This window comes from Pezoporus wallicus, unplaced genomic scaffold (assembly GCF_028554395.1).
Source record: "Pezoporus wallicus isolate ANWC-B61680 ecotype Strahan unplaced genomic scaffold, APGP_CSIRO_Pwel_v1 scaffold_7107, whole genome shotgun sequence".
Taxonomy (NCBI): Eukaryota; Metazoa; Chordata; class Aves; order Psittaciformes; family Psittacidae; genus Pezoporus; species Pezoporus wallicus.
In genome coordinates, this window is record NW_026642114.1 from 7,039,959 (window position 1) to 7,053,957 (window position 13,999).

Genomic DNA, 13,999 nt, shown 5'->3' on the forward strand with positions numbered 1-13,999 from the left:
CCTTTATTCACCCCCTGAGCCATATCCACCTCCCACCTACTGAGGGGAGGGACAAGGGGATATTTCCCCCCCCTTGCAGAGGAGGGAAGTGCCTGGAGGCAGGAGGAGAGCCAGCTGCCCTCTTCCCAGGGTCTTCTTTAAATAGCCGTACAGAAGGCAGTGTCTGCCCTGGGCAAGGAGAATCCCTCAGCCCCGGGCTCCTCTGAGCAGCATCTCCCAGGATCCACTCCCACTTTGGCCTCCAGCATTTCCTCCCACAGTCATGCTTGAGTCAGACCTGGGTGAGGGAAGGAGCGTGTCCACTCCAGAGAATCCCAGGTGGAGGCAGAAAATTGACGCATGCTGTAAATCACCTTTGGGACAGACCTATTGGCATCGCTGATCTGTCACAGCCCCTCCTACCTGCCCTGTGTGAAGAGGTAGCATGAGAAGCCCTGCAGGGACCTTCCTTGTCTCCTGGCACCCACCCAATAGCCATGGTCCCACCAAAGCCAGGACTGTCCAGTGTCAAGTCCAGCAGCATCATCTTTTGCTCCAGTCCTGGCACACTGGACTTTTCCCGTCTACAACCTGTGGTGGGAGTGAGGGGCCAGGGCAGCCTGTCCCTGCCTGCACCCCTCAAGCAAGGAGGGACCCAGCCCTCAGCAGGGCTGGAACTGCAGCTGCCACATCCTCTCGTCTGGGTGTTTCTTCCCCGGCTCTGATGTGACAGGCTTCTCATCTGGGAAGATGATGGTGGCGTATTCGGTCTGGTCAACTGGTGAGGTCTCCGGGGGGACCTGCATGTGCTGGTCACACTGAAACTCCAGCACACCATAGTCCACAGTGGACACAGACACCACAGGGGGCTTCTCTTCCTTCTGCAAGGAAATTCCATTGGGGTGATTCATCATCCAGAGGTACCTGCCATCCCCAGCACAAACCTTCTTTTTACAGCAAGTGCCAAAACCAGCTCTGAAGCATTCCAGGAGGGCAAGGTCAAGAGCAATACAAAGCAGAAAGACACACAGACCTGGGATAGCATTTGCCAAGACAAACTGGACCGTGAGCCTTGGGGTCATTGCTGAGGCCATGTGATCTCAGCTCTCTGCCTTTGCAGGCAGGTTGGGGTCCCTGCTTACCCAGTCATAGAAGGCAGGGTGGCGCTAGGAGCCCTTTTCCCACCTGTCTGAGCTGGCATGGGGTGCATGAGAAGACCACAGGTCTGAGTTTGCTCGGCTCAGAGAGACAGGGAGCAAAGGGGACCTACTCGCCGCCTTCAGCTACCTAATGGGGTTGCAGAGAAGATGGAGCAAGACTCCTCCTGGAGGTGCCTGGCAAAAGAAAGAGAGGAGACAGACACTAGCTGCAGCAAAATAAATTTTAGCTTAATATATTGGGGAGAGAGAGGGGGCAGTGCACATTTCTTCCCATTTTCTACAGCAACGCAATCCACTGTTAAAAGATAAGCCCGCTTCAAGCAATGGTTGAACTAGAGAGGTCCTATCCTATCCCAGTTACTTTAATTTTGTGATGGGCTGTGCTGCAGGTGCAGAAAAGCAATTGTAGCTGTGCAGAAAAGATCAAGCAGCATCAGAGAAGACAGAAGAAGCGAACAGCCTGTAAAAGGCTGATAAAGGGAGGCCCTGCACCCCAGTGATGCCACAACACTCCCCTGAAGCACGGCAGGGCATCCGAGACAGAAAACTCACCGCTGGCGCGTTTTTACTTTGTGGTTTCTGTACATCTGCAAAGTAACACATTCGGTTAGCAGATGCTTTCGTGCCAAGACAGCGGGAGCATCTGAGGCTAACCCAGTCCCCATGTCCTGCAAGAGCACTGGACACCACAACCATTGCACCACACTTTCTTCTTCTCCCTTTGGGGTCTAACACACTGAGCATTACAAAGACAAGTGTGATACCAGCCCAGGGTTTAATTAGGATTAGTGGGGTGCGATTCTTCAGGGGTCACTCCTGGGAAAGCCCCACAGGTGCTCACAGCAGGGAGGTGATGAGAGTGCCAAGGTGCCCATACAAGGTGTATGGAAGGGACTCCTACAGCATTAACAGACCACACTAATGAGCAGCGCAGAGCCACACCATGTGGTCTGGGGTCTCTACGAAGGGCAAGCAGGGTCCAAAAGCACCCTTCTCCCCTAGGCATGGAGATACCTGTCCCATGGGGGCATGCTAGAGCTGAGTTTAGCACACTGAACTAGCCCATGTACCCAGCGAGTTGCAGGCATCTGGCTGCCCCAAGGTCCCAGCTGGGCTTTCTGGATTAGCATCACCCATAAGGTCCCCTGGCAGAACCCAGCCCCTCGGCACAGCATGGCCTCTGCAGGGGATCATACCTCCTCTCCTGTATGTGATGGTGAGGTAGCCAAAGATCAGCAGCACAACCACCCCAGCCAGCAACAGGATCCCCAGGAGCATGGCCTTGATATAGTCTGGGGGGTTGCTTTCCTCCGTCTCAGGCTCATCAGTAGTATTCGTCTTCTCAGGGGCTGCTGCAATAGCCATCCAGAAAAGTGGGAACAAGACAGCAAGTCAGGAGTGTAAAATGGGCTCTATAGTCCTTGTGAAAGGCAACCAGGGAACATGGGGGCTGTCCCCTGAAAGGGCTTGGTCCCGGGCAGGCTGCTACAGCCCTGCCATCCCTCCACACCGCTGAGAGCTGGGGTGCAGAGGGCCAGGGCACTGCTCTGCACCCACAGGCAGTCCTGCAGCATGACTCCCTGCCAGGCAGAGCCCATGGAGGACACGGCTTCCACAAGTCTCTCCACTGCTACCATGTGCTCGGGCCAGCACAGCATCAGCTCACGTTGGGAAGAGATGTTGTGAAAGTGACTTCTGCAGTGTTTTTCCTTTTTATAAAAGGTCACCTTCAGCCTCACAAAGCCCCCACATTGCCAGGCAAGAGTATGGCACATCTTGCTGCAAGATCTCAGTCTCCCACTCCATGGGGCCACGACACCCTCCCAGGGCATGGTTTTGCAACAACACTATCTACAATAACTGTTTGAGGGGTCTGAGGTCTGGTCACCATCCCAAACACAATCCCTATCCCCAAAGGGGCTGTTTAGGGTGAAGGCAGCTCCCTATACTTGTCTCCTGCCTCCATGTGTGAGTGGAAGCATCTCCCTATGCCGGTCTCCTGCCACCATCCATGAGTCAGGACTTGCTCCTCTCTACAACATCACTAGCAGAACAACCCTAGTGGGATGGCGCTCTCTGGCCTCAGGACCAGATCCAGCTGCAGTGTGGATATGGGAGGACAGCCAGTGTGGATATGGGAGGACTTGCCTGCATGCAAAGGCAAGGGGAAAAGACAGAGCTGCGCTCCCCTGATCCACAGCAGGTCCTCCCCCAGCAGGGTAGTGTCTGCCTTATGCCCTGGGGCTATAGCATGCTTGAGAGCACCATGTGTCCCCATCAGCTCAGTCCCCAGGCTGACCTGTGACCACCAGCTGGGATCTATTGCTCTCCATCACATTATTGTGTTCAAAGAAGGTGATCAGACCACAGAAGTAGGAGCCTGAGTCGTTCTGGTGGAGGTTCAGGATCTCAAGCTTGAAGGCAGGAGTGTGGTTGGTGAGCAGGTACTTCTCTGTCTTCACCTGGCCGTTGATCTGGCTGATCTGGTGGCCAATCTCAGCGATTTTTTGGGCTTGGCTATGGTTGGTCTCCTTGTACCAATTGAGGCTGTACTCTGAGCTGGACTCGTTCTCCATGGAGATATTGCAGAAGAAGGTGGCTGAGCCACCTGCAGGGAGAGTTAACATTGCTGGGAAGAAGGTCACTGATTGGAAGAGAGGAAACAAGGCACAGACATGGTTACAGCAGGCACAGGTCTCAGGAACAGCTGTACTCCCTGCTGGGAACCAGGAATGCAAGGCCAGTCCACGGCATCATTCTACATTTCAGGGACATCAGCCCTTGTCTCTCCCCTCCCAAGTCTGTGCCTGCCAGCTGAAGGGGGATCCTTGGGAAGTAACTATACCAAGAATTGGTTTCAGCAGAGCAAATTTTGCTCTGGGCTACGTAAAATTAACCCCGAACCAGGGTTCCCCATACCAGGGAAAACAGACCTAGGGTGTTGTATTATTTTTAAATCTATACTGTATGTTAATGTCTGAGTCATCCTTCCTCCAGCTGATTCTGCCTCTGAAAGTGAGCAGAGGGACCGCCGGGACTCAGTCCTGGACTGGGGCAGTACCCTGCAGTGCAGACCATTGTGTGCCCAGCTGCCTGTGGGGTGCTCCAGGTCTGCCCACTGTGCTGGGACACAACATGGGCAGGGGTTGACCAGGGCACTGTATTTGCCATCTCCCACCTGAGACCATCTGAAAGGGCAGAGGAACCTGGAGCTTACAGTAACCATCCCTTTCCAGCTCCTGCCATGTACAGGAGCAGCTAGCCAACCACACCAGGGGGTCCTGTGAACCCACTGGGGTCATCCCACACAGGCAGTGGGGATGCTGCTAACACAGACCAGGCTCACAACATCCCAGCTCAGCCAGCTCCATCCAGCAGGATAAGGCAGCTGCTGCATTAACTTTGGTTTGGAACAATAAAAAGCAAGAAGCATTTTTCATATGGGTTGTCTGACCAAGCAATTCAAACTGCCAGTGGTTTGAAAAGTTCCTGTCATTAAGAAGTTTTTCTCTTTTCAGAAACAGCCACTGATAGGTAGGTGCCCACACTGAGAGATGTAGTTTTTGCAGTGTTTTGGGTTTCTTGTGTTTAACAGAAAATATTCTGCAGGCTTGGGTCTTCTCTTCCTAATGAGTACCATTGCCAGCAACGAGTGAAGCACTTAGAGGACTTCTGAAAGCAGAGATTGGATTTACATGTTTCCCTGCACCCTCTCAGCATCAAAGGTAACATCTGCTCCAAGGGACACCCAGACCTGCACCAACCCTTGGGTCAGAAAACACCCAAAGTGACCATAGAAAGAAATGGGCTGGGAGGAAGTGGGGACAGGGTTTGATGAAACCATGCTCTTGATCGGTCTGCCCAGACGCGCTCCTTCCTCTCTGGCTCCCTTTCCTTTCCAGACTTCACCCTGAGCAAAAGTACATGCAGGACCCTGACTCCCTCAGTCTCAAGTCTAAACCAGGAGGCGCAGCCTGAAACTGTGAGACCCAGAGCAGAAAATCCCAGACCTGGCATGGCACTGGCAAACCCAGAGGCTCAACATCAAACCTCAGACAGAGCAAATTGTGCCCATAGCACATCTCAGGTGCTGGCATCATGGGCTGGCACCCTGTCTCCTTCTCCATCCTTTAACCCTGTTTCTACCCCAAGCATCCCCATTCCACTTGCTTCAGCTACACGTACCCAAAAGGTTTGGGTTTTCTGCCTCCTTGATGCCAGAGCTATTTTTAACTACAAAGCTCCCAGCTCATAGACATTTTCCGCTGACTGTGAATGACACAAGCCGTGTCGCAACCACACCATGCTCCGGTACCTACCCTGGTGGCAGCCAGCCAGCATAGGGCCACAGCAGAGCAGGACAGTGCAGAGCCTGATCAAGGTCACCTCCATGCTGCCCCACGTCATCTTCGAGGTAACCAGAGCCATGGCGAGCCAGTCAGTCTTCTGCCCGGGCAGATGCGCTGTGCCACCCCAACTCTTCTCTGTGCTTCCTTCCCCACAGCGGCGGCTTGTTCTCTGATGTGCACAGCAGGAGCTGGGGTGGAAATGAAACATGCCCATCTCTTCTGCAGAGGGAAACCCATCTGCCTCCCGCCCCCAGCTTCCTCCCCACGGAGGCAGGGATCAGCTGAACCAGTCCTGGCCTCTTCCCCTCCCATGTGCTCCCACATAGGCAGATGGCTGCCAAGCAGAGGGGACAGGCAATTCTGGGGAAATCTCCCACGGATGGAGCAGGCAGGGACCACAGGAGACACCCTCAGCTCCAGCCTGGCTCACAAGTAAAAGGGTGGTCTTGGGTTCACAGGCATCCATGGGTGCTCACATGAAGTGCCCATGGCAGTGTGGTGCTGGGGGGACATGTGGCACTGGGCAGCCAGGCAGGGTCTGAGCAGCCATGGGGTGCCTATTGGCAGCCTGGTCCCACCAGCATACTCTGACCAAGTTCAAACTCCTCTACTCCTGCAATGAAGGGATGGGAGAGGAGGAAGAAGGAGGAGAAAACAGTTTGTTCTTCAAAACTAAGAGACAGGAACTTCAGTGAGAACATCACACCACTTTTCTGATGCACAATGTCCTTCTTCCCCCAACAAGAAGCTTGCCCAATATGTTGGCAAGGTTCCCACTGACACGGTTGAGACCTGGACAAGACCCTGGTCTCCTGCAGCCCTCACTGCTGGGGCACAGAACCACCTCAAAGGATCAAGCATCAGTCCCAAAATGGCTTTAAAGCATCTGGGGTATATAACATGCACAAAAAATTTGGAAGATGAAAAAGCAAGCAATGATCGAACAACTGGGATGGAGCCAGCTGAAGGACAGAGCTGAATGTCCTCAAAGCCCAAGGAAAGCAAAGCTTCCCAAATGAGATGGGGAACACAATTTACCATCAAAAGAGGCTGAAGAAGAGAGACCCACAGGTCCCAAAGATCCCTCCCCTGCTGGTTTAACTGAATTCACATCTGTTGGTCTGACCCAGGCAGGAGAGGAGCAGGCTGGGGCAGGAAGAGGAAATGGTTAATAGTGCTTGCAAATAAACAAGGAGAGCAGTGAGGTCTTTCAGATACTTCTCAGAAATTAGGAAGGCCTGTGCAAACAATTTGCATGAGCACCAGCAGCCCTGGGGTGGTGAGTAAGCAGCGAATAAACGGAGGAATGGAGCGGAGGCACAGAACTGTTCCTTTAGCAAGCGGAAATCTGCAGGGTCTGGGCAGGGTGATGGTGACTGCAATGCAAGGGTGCCACACAGGTATGGCTTGGGGCCACCACCACTTTCGGCATGGCAGCGGGGTGCTGTTCCTGTTCTGCTGGCAGGCAGAGCTCATCCCCAGCTACTAAAGGTACTAAGGGCTCCCATGGACCATCTCTAGCAGATGGTGCTGCTAAAGCCTGTGGAAATCAGGAGATGCTGCTGCTGCTCAGGGTCCCAGCAACCCACCTGTGCTCACAGCAGGTTGGGGCAGGACCTAGCATGAGTTGAGAGGCATCTGTGCATCCCAAGCAAAACTCAAAACCTCCTGCTTCCCAAGTGGCAAGGCCAGGTAGCACCCTGCCCACAGAGGCTCAGTGCCCTCAGTCCTACCACACATGCTGGCATCATCCCAGCAGCAGCATGCTCCACACTGGCACCAGGTGCACCTTCACACTGTTTCCATGTGAAGCTGGGTGACGCACCCAGGGACCTTTCTTAGCAGCATCACCCACTGCAAGTAGGAAGAATCATCACAGAGATTGCTGCACCAAGATAAACAGCGAAGGAAGCAGGATGTCAGTCAGCTTCTCAGGAGGTGGCCATCGCCCAACAGCCCTCCTTGGGACAGTCAGCAGCTGTGGGCAGGGAAAAGGGCACAAGGATGTGACTGGATGGGGGGATATTGGGGAGTGACACTTTTAAGCCTTTCTGGAAGATTTAAGAAGTTCCTGGAAGAAAGGAGCAAGACTGGTCTCTCTGTACTGATGGCTTGGAAGTATGGATCAGAGACAGGAGGGGAGCTCAGGGTGCAGCAGCAACACACAGGCAGGAATTGGGGGAACAGGCTTCTTAACAGAAAAGACTTCAGGCAGCGCCCTCCTAAGCCGGCAGCCACTGCCCCCTGCAGAACCAGGACTCCCTCAGCAAGGCTCCTGAGGCCGGGACACCGCCGCAGCCCCTCTGCATCTCTGGGTACAGGACCCCTGCCCTGCTGGCACCCGGAGCGCTCAGCGACAAGCTCACAGCCACCGCAGCCCATCGAAGCCCGGGCGAGGCAGCAAGCACGGGCTGCGGCCGCAGAGGTTTTGGCGGCAGGAAGGCAGCGCGGAGGCACCCAGCGATGCGCGGCTACCTTCCCCGCCGCTGCCTCTCCCGCTGTGACCTCCCGCCACGCTCACGTCGCGGGCACCCACCCCTCCCGCACCCCGCGGACACGGGCAAGCCCCACCGCGCCGAGCGCCGTGACGTGCTGCGTGACGCGCAGGAGGCGGAAGTGGTGCGGTTGCCACAGTAACCAACGCCGGGGGGGCCCGCGGGGCGGGGTACCGCGGCCATGGACGGCCTGGGCTTGGATGATGGGTCCGGGAACACGTATAGCCTGCGGGCCAGCGTCCAGCACCGGTGAGCAGAGGGTGCGCCGGGAACGGAGAGACGGCTTTGGGTCGGGGCGCGGGGGAGGTGGGAGCTGCGGTGGCGCTGTCGGGAAGGGTGTCCCTGGGCCTCGGGGGCTGGTATGGAGCCGTGTGCGCTGGGTCGAAGGAATGGGGGAGCCCCGGGGCTATGGGGACCCAGGCTAAATTTGACACCAGACAAAGGGAGGCGGGGGGGGGGGCAGGGGGGGAGGAGGGAAGCACAGGCAGGGGATGCTGCTGGAGGGGCTGGTTTCACACCTATGCTTGTGTGTGCTCAGCTTGTGGCAGGGCTGCTTAAGTATCTCCATCTCAGCTGGGCTTTTTTCCCCCGTGGTTTTTAATTTCTCATTTTTCCTTTAATATGTGAAAGTTACATATATTTCTACACATAGCGTGAACTTTCTGGGTTTTCTGTTGCTGTTTTATTGCCTGATAGATTTAAATCATCCACAGTAAAGGAATGCATCCGTGCAATACTGAAGGAGAAACTGGCCAATGTACAGTACATTCCAAACGACATGCCTCAGCTTACAATGTCTTTATCAGAGACAATAAAAGACAGACTGAAAGGTAAGGAGGTTTGTTTCTTTCCTACTGTGTCCTCTCCCTTTTAACAGAACCTTCCTTTATTCTTGAAACCTATTCTTTCCCTGCTGATTGACTCAAGGCTACTGTTACAAAACAATCTGTTCTATATACATATGTTCCTTGCCTGCAGAACTAGAAGCCTAATTCAAGTAGACAAGATTTGTTTTCATATAGACTGGCTGGTGTGGGATGTCAGCCTCGGAGGGGTAAAGATGCTGCATTAGAGAGAAGGAAGAAGTGATGCTTCATTGCCTCTTGCTTCAATAAGCAGAACCATTCTTGCTATTTTCCTGCTGCAAGTAGATCAGAGTTACGTCAGAGTGAATAGCAGGGAGATCAGAACAAGGCTCAATGGGAGCAGTAAAGGGGGAGAGAATGAGGAGCATTCTCCAAGGAGGGGTGTGACTACAGCCTTACAGCATTGGGAAGGGTTGTGGTGGTTCTGCACAGGATGCCCTCCACCATTTTTGAGCTCAAGAATTAAACTTCAGGCTCCATCAGGTGTTTCCTTGTGTTTGCTGCTGGAGTAAGTCCATAGACTTGTGTTGGCGCAGTCACGTGTTTTGGTTTTTTTTTTGGTCTTCTTCCTGAGAACAGGCTGGTGCTCCATCTGCTGGGCTGGCCTGACACGTTGGCACAGAGCTACTATAACCCTCGGCAGGAACCCTGAATTTACACTTCTCCCAGAGTTACACATCTGTTTAAAGCCAGCAGCAGCTGTAGTCCCAGCACGAGTTGATGCTGAGCTAATATGCACAGGGCTTGGCTTCAGGAATCTGTAAACACAGTCACAGTTGCCTGAAGTGAGACTGGCCCAGTGTATTAGCTGGCATTTCTGATGAGCATTGACAGGGTGGATGTTACCGAACCCAGCACGTAGTGTTTAGTCCTCCAGTGGAAACAGTGCACCAGAATCTTCCCAGGACACTGATTTGTTGAAGACAGGCATTAGGATCTATATTTTATTTTAAACATTCTTGTTCTCATTTGGCTTCTGGAACATTGCCATGGCCTGACTGGATCTGTCCTGTCCCCCAAAAGTATTTCTTTACTATTGTAAAACAGCTGCATATCTTTGCAGACACATAACATACACCCACATATGCTTTTATGTGGCCTTTTATCCCAGGTGAGAAGTAAAGGAAACAACTATGTGGCAGAAGAATTTCTACAATGCTTTTGCACAAGAACAGTTTTAAAATAAGTCAACTTTCTTCAAATTGGATTTTGTCCACCATTCTTTTTATGTGTTCAGCTCCTGAAAGCTGTTAAGGTAGAATGCTGACAAGTTGTCTGGCTGTTCAGGGGTGTCTTCTGCCTTAGATGCATCTTCTGATGATGCGTAATGCCCTGTTCACCCTTTAACTCCAATAAAATCGTGGTACTCTGTACCTAGGAAGATGAAGCTGCAAGGTAGTCTGTCTGCTTTGCCAATGTATAGGTTTGTACAAGACACTTGCTTTGTAGAAATCTTTAGCTTTGTGGGCCCTGTTTTGGGCTCCTATTTTAAAAAAGTAGTTGCTCTCACTATGATTTTTTTCTCTCTCTCCAGAGGTGGGATTTGACAGGTACAAAATGGTGGTGCAGGTCGTGATTGGAGAGCAGAGAGGAGAAGGAGTGAAGTAAGTTTTGAGTCTTCTAATTGTATTTCTATAAATCTTGTCAGGTTTGGGTGTTGTTGGGTTTGGGTTCAGGTTCGGGTTGAGGTTTTTTTTTTGTTGGTTGGTTGCTTGCTTGGGTTTTTTCTGCTTTGGAAGCTGTTTCCAGATTTCCTAGGTACAAAGTTCTCTCTGCAGATGATAAAGTGTAAAGCACTTTCTTTTCTCTTAAAGTGGTAAGTGAGAGCTTGGACTGTGCTTGGTTGAATTACCTCATGATAACTGGCTGTACAGGGGTTCTTAGCAAGCAGAAATGCTGAAAAGCATTTGTGATGAGTGTTGCAGAAAGGCATTTTAAATTGTATTCACAATGAACTAGAGCACACACACAGTTCATTCTCAAGTTCTGGCTGGAGCACAAGAGCCAGGGTAACCCACTTCTGTCTAAAGCCAGATTTCCATAAATTCTTGCTTTGCATTTAATCCCCCCAGGTAGGCATTTAAGAAGTTTACATTTCTATAATCCTTATACCATACTGTAATGGGAACCAAGCCTAGACGAAGTTCTAGTTTAGCCCCAGATAACTGCAATTGCACAAAAGAATTCCTCTTCAGCTGCAGTAGTGGGCTGTAGTTTTCCATTACTAGTGAGTAGGGAGAAAATGAAAGAGAACAGCCTACAAGGTTTATATACTTTATCTACTGGGCTTATCTTTATTACTGTGGCCGGTGCTCCAGCAGCAGAAGATAAGTGCAGCAGAGCTGTAATCAGATCTGCGGCCTCAATGTTCTGGAGGTCAGGAAGGAATATCTATACCTGCTGCTCAGGCTTTTGTTAGGAATGTCTCTCTGCAGGCAGACTGCTTCAGAACCAGTGAATGGTTCAATGAAGTGGTCTGATTTGAAAAGTGAAGCCCAGCACAAGCTGATAGAGCAATTGGGAAAATTTTCTGGTTTGCAGGAGGCAGGAGGCGAGACTGAAGCATGATTGCTAACATCATTAATGCAAAATACTGGGAAACCAGGGTATTCCAGAGGCAGAGTGGAATACTGGACTGAATAAAAAGCAGAGTAATCCTGAGAGCTATGGTAATAGGGAAAAACTAAATAAATGGGGGGGGGGGGGGGGAAGGATTAAATTCAATAGACTTCTAAAATGAGTTGTATGTCTAGGGACTAGGAACAACATGCTCTGCCACAAACATTGACCCTGTCATCTGAGACTGACTGGGGCAAGCAGGGAGGTGGCATTTGCAGCAGGGAAAGGGGAGTGTCAATGACCCTAGACAAGGCAGCACTGAGGTCTCATCTGTGATATTCTGTTACAGTCTGGTTGCTTGTCTTCAAGGTAAGGCTTGGACTGAAGCAGGTGTACAAAAAGGCCAGCAGCATGGTCACGGAATAGAGTATAGATACGTGAAGACTAGAAGAGTTTAGCTCATGGTCTAGTAACACAACGTCTGCCAAGGAATACGATAGCTCCCTATAAATATGTTGTGGGTATGTACTATGAGGGTACAGGAGGTGAAGGACAAGAACAAATAAGCTATATTAGCCGCTGATGCACAGGCCAGAAGTCAAAGATTCTTAAGCACCATAGCAATGAGGTTTCAAGCCCTGCTGCACAGTGCAGGTGGTTGACAGCTGAGGAGTTTCAAGATCAAGCTTGATCCAGATACGGAAGGGGTTACAGCATGTGGTGGAATTTAGCAGTGGGGATCTAGGCTTAGAATTCAGGAGAATTCTTCCCATTTCCTTTATCTTTAAAAAAATCTCAGTTTGATTGCTAAGGTCCTTATATGTGAACCTTGTGGGTGATGACTCAACTCTGTGTCCTTTCTCTAGCATGGCTGCGCGATGTTTCTGGGATGCTGACAATGACAGCTGTGCTCACGATGTGTTCACAAATGTAAGTATCAACTGGTTTACCATGGGAAAGTGTAAAGCTCCTTACTTTTGTGTGAGAGGTAGAGCAACCTTAAATATGGAGCAGAAAAAAACAGCCACTAGAAGGAAGGAACCAAGACTATTGAAACAGTATGATTTACGTCTTCACAAAACTTACTTAGATATCATATCCAACATAGTAGAACTTATTTCTTGAGTGGGTCATATAGTGCTGTGCAAAAGTCATTATAGTCACACCATTTTACAGTTGGGGAGAGGAATCAATGGCAAGAAAGTATTTTCTTGCATGGTTTGCTGAACTGCTGTTGTGGAGTATGGCTGGAATCCAGGACTGAGCAAAAGCCAAGGTTTTCTTTTCTTTTTTTCTTACTATTTTAAACTGACACCTAGACACCTGCGGGTGTGTGGAGGGAGTAAACTGAGGCACTTCTGACATTCAGACAGACTGTGCTAAGTTACACCACAAGTGAGGTGAGTAAGAAACTAATTAAGAGACAGAAATGTGCGATCTACCCCAGGACAGGGTTATGCTCTGGTCTAAATGTTGCCTTAGCTCAGCCTTTTGCAGCTAGGCTAGCAAAGAGCTTGCCTGCACTAATGCAGAGCCTTTTTGTTTTCCCCAGGACAGCCTGTTTTGTGTAGTAGCTGCATTTGGCTGCTTCTACTACTGAAGATGGTAAATGTTGCACAGAAGGACAGAGGTGAGGGAGAATGCCTTAGGGTATTTTTTGTTCAAGTGCACAAAAGCATAACAAAATAACAGCTCCACAAAGCATGCCTCACACCTGTTCTACACACTACAACATTCCTTCTTCTTTGTGGATATCAATATAGCTTTAAGTACAGTACTATTATGTCCTTTATTTAAATCGCCCTTCAATTTTATATAGTGTGTTGGGTTTGTCCTAGAACTGTATTGCCAGTAGTCGTTGTTTTTAAGGCAAACTCAACTTTCATCCTGAAAGGGTTCTGTTGCTTTTATGTTTGTTAATTTTCTGAAATGGATTAAATATTTATAAGAAATGTAAGATAATAAAATCTATGTATTTAGTATTTCCTCTCCCTGTGTTTCCACTATTTCTCCTTCCACTCTACAAGATGCACTAGCCTGGATGATTTGTCTGTGCTTCTCAGATGAGCATTTTCTGAGGATTCTCTGTACATTAACCCATAAAGCTGACCTCTTATTCTGGTTATCCAGATTTGTTCCTGTGACTCCCATAGCAATTGGGCTGTGAATCCCAGCTGTGTCACATGAGATGGTATTAACTGATAGGGAGACAAGGTATTTGGGACATCAGGTCAGGCCACCAGCCTGCATACCTCATGACTACTGAACTCCTCCCTGTTGTAACTCCTCATTAGTTTGGTGCAACTTGTTAGAACTCCAGAAAAGAGCAGCCCTTTTAGAAACAGCCTAAACAGAAAGGCTGTTTATAGAAACAGCCGTTGTATACTAAAAAGGAGTGCTGAAGCCTCTAATCTCCCCAAATGTTAGAGGACCGGGTCAGTTCCTGAGAGCAGGTGCCATCAGAGCACATCTCAGGTGCCTGTTGGAAGATGGGGATGAGTGGCTCTGTGGTGATGACCTTTCTCTTTGTGCAGACCAACCAGCAAGCACAGCTGAACCATTTCAATGGCATTAATAGCTTTTACAGTGCT

General features: G+C 50.4%; 2 protein-coding genes across 6 annotated transcripts; one reads left to right on the forward strand and one right to left on the reverse strand.

The window, feature by feature from the left end:
• On the reverse strand, window positions 1–7,661 carry PDCD1 (programmed cell death 1). Of its 4 annotated transcripts, XM_057427406.1 has the most exons (7): window positions 7,314–7,661; window positions 5,459–5,676; window positions 3,439–3,783; window positions 2,336–2,491; window positions 1,692–1,726; window positions 1,267–1,313; window positions 1–860 (listed from the first exon to the last, which is right to left on the reverse strand). In XM_057427406.1, the coding sequence occupies exons 1-7, from the start codon at window positions 7,334–7,336 to the stop codon at window positions 350–352; spliced, it is 1,335 nt and encodes a 444-aa protein (XP_057283389.1). In that variant the 5' UTR covers window positions 7,337–7,661; the 3' UTR covers window positions 1–349. The 4 variants fall into 4 exon arrangements, with proteins under 4 accessions (XP_057283389.1, XP_057283388.1, XP_057283390.1 ...); XM_057427405.1 differs by lacking the exon at window positions 7,314–7,661 and having other exon boundaries at window positions 5,459–5,826; XM_057427408.1 differs by lacking the exon at window positions 7,314–7,661 and having other exon boundaries at window positions 746–860; window positions 1,250–1,313; window positions 5,459–5,827.
• A 490-nt stretch (window positions 7,662–8,151) lies between these two features.
• DYNLT2B (dynein light chain Tctex-type 2B) lies at window positions 8,152–13,390 on the forward strand. 2 transcript variants are annotated; one of them, XM_057427348.1, is made up of 5 exons: window positions 8,152–8,232; window positions 8,680–8,813; window positions 10,384–10,453; window positions 12,275–12,338; window positions 12,961–13,390. In XM_057427348.1, the coding sequence occupies exons 1-5, from the start codon at window positions 8,165–8,167 to the stop codon at window positions 13,006–13,008; spliced, it is 384 nt and encodes a 127-aa protein (XP_057283331.1). In that variant the 5' UTR covers window positions 8,152–8,164; the 3' UTR covers window positions 13,009–13,390. The 2 variants fall into 2 exon arrangements, with proteins under 2 accessions (XP_057283331.1, XP_057283332.1); XM_057427349.1 differs by having other exon boundaries at window positions 8,155–8,232; window positions 8,697–8,813.
• Window positions 13,391–13,999: the final 609 nt, after the last annotated feature.

What these genes read in the sequence shown, in the direction of transcription:
- PDCD1 (XM_057427405.1), bottom strand. Translation starts at nt 5,702, where the DNA reads ATGGGCATGTTTCATTTCCACCCCAGCTCCTGCTGTGCACATCAGAGA. An exon ending in ATCCCAGCTGGTGGTCACAG is followed by an intron (nt 2,492 to 3,438) that starts GTCAGCCTGGGG and finishes TGGCTATTGCAG; the next exon opens with CAGCCCCTGAGAAGACGAAT. An exon ending in CTTCTCTGCAACCCCATTAG is followed by an intron (nt 861 to 1,266) that starts GTAGCTGAAGGC and finishes ATTTCCTTGCAG; the next exon opens with AAGGAAGAGAAGCCCCCTGT.
- DYNLT2B (XM_057427348.1), top strand. Translation starts at nt 8,165, where the DNA reads ATGGACGGCCTGGGCTTGGATGATGGGTCCGGGAACACGTATAGCCTG. An exon ending in AATAAAAGACAGACTGAAAG is followed by an intron (nt 8,814 to 10,383) that starts GTAAGGAGGTTT and finishes CTCTCTCTCCAG; the next exon opens with AGGTGGGATTTGACAGGTAC. An exon ending in CAGAGAGGAGAAGGAGTGAA is followed by an intron (nt 10,454 to 12,274) that starts GTAAGTTTTGAG and finishes TCCTTTCTCTAG; the next exon opens with CATGGCTGCGCGATGTTTCT.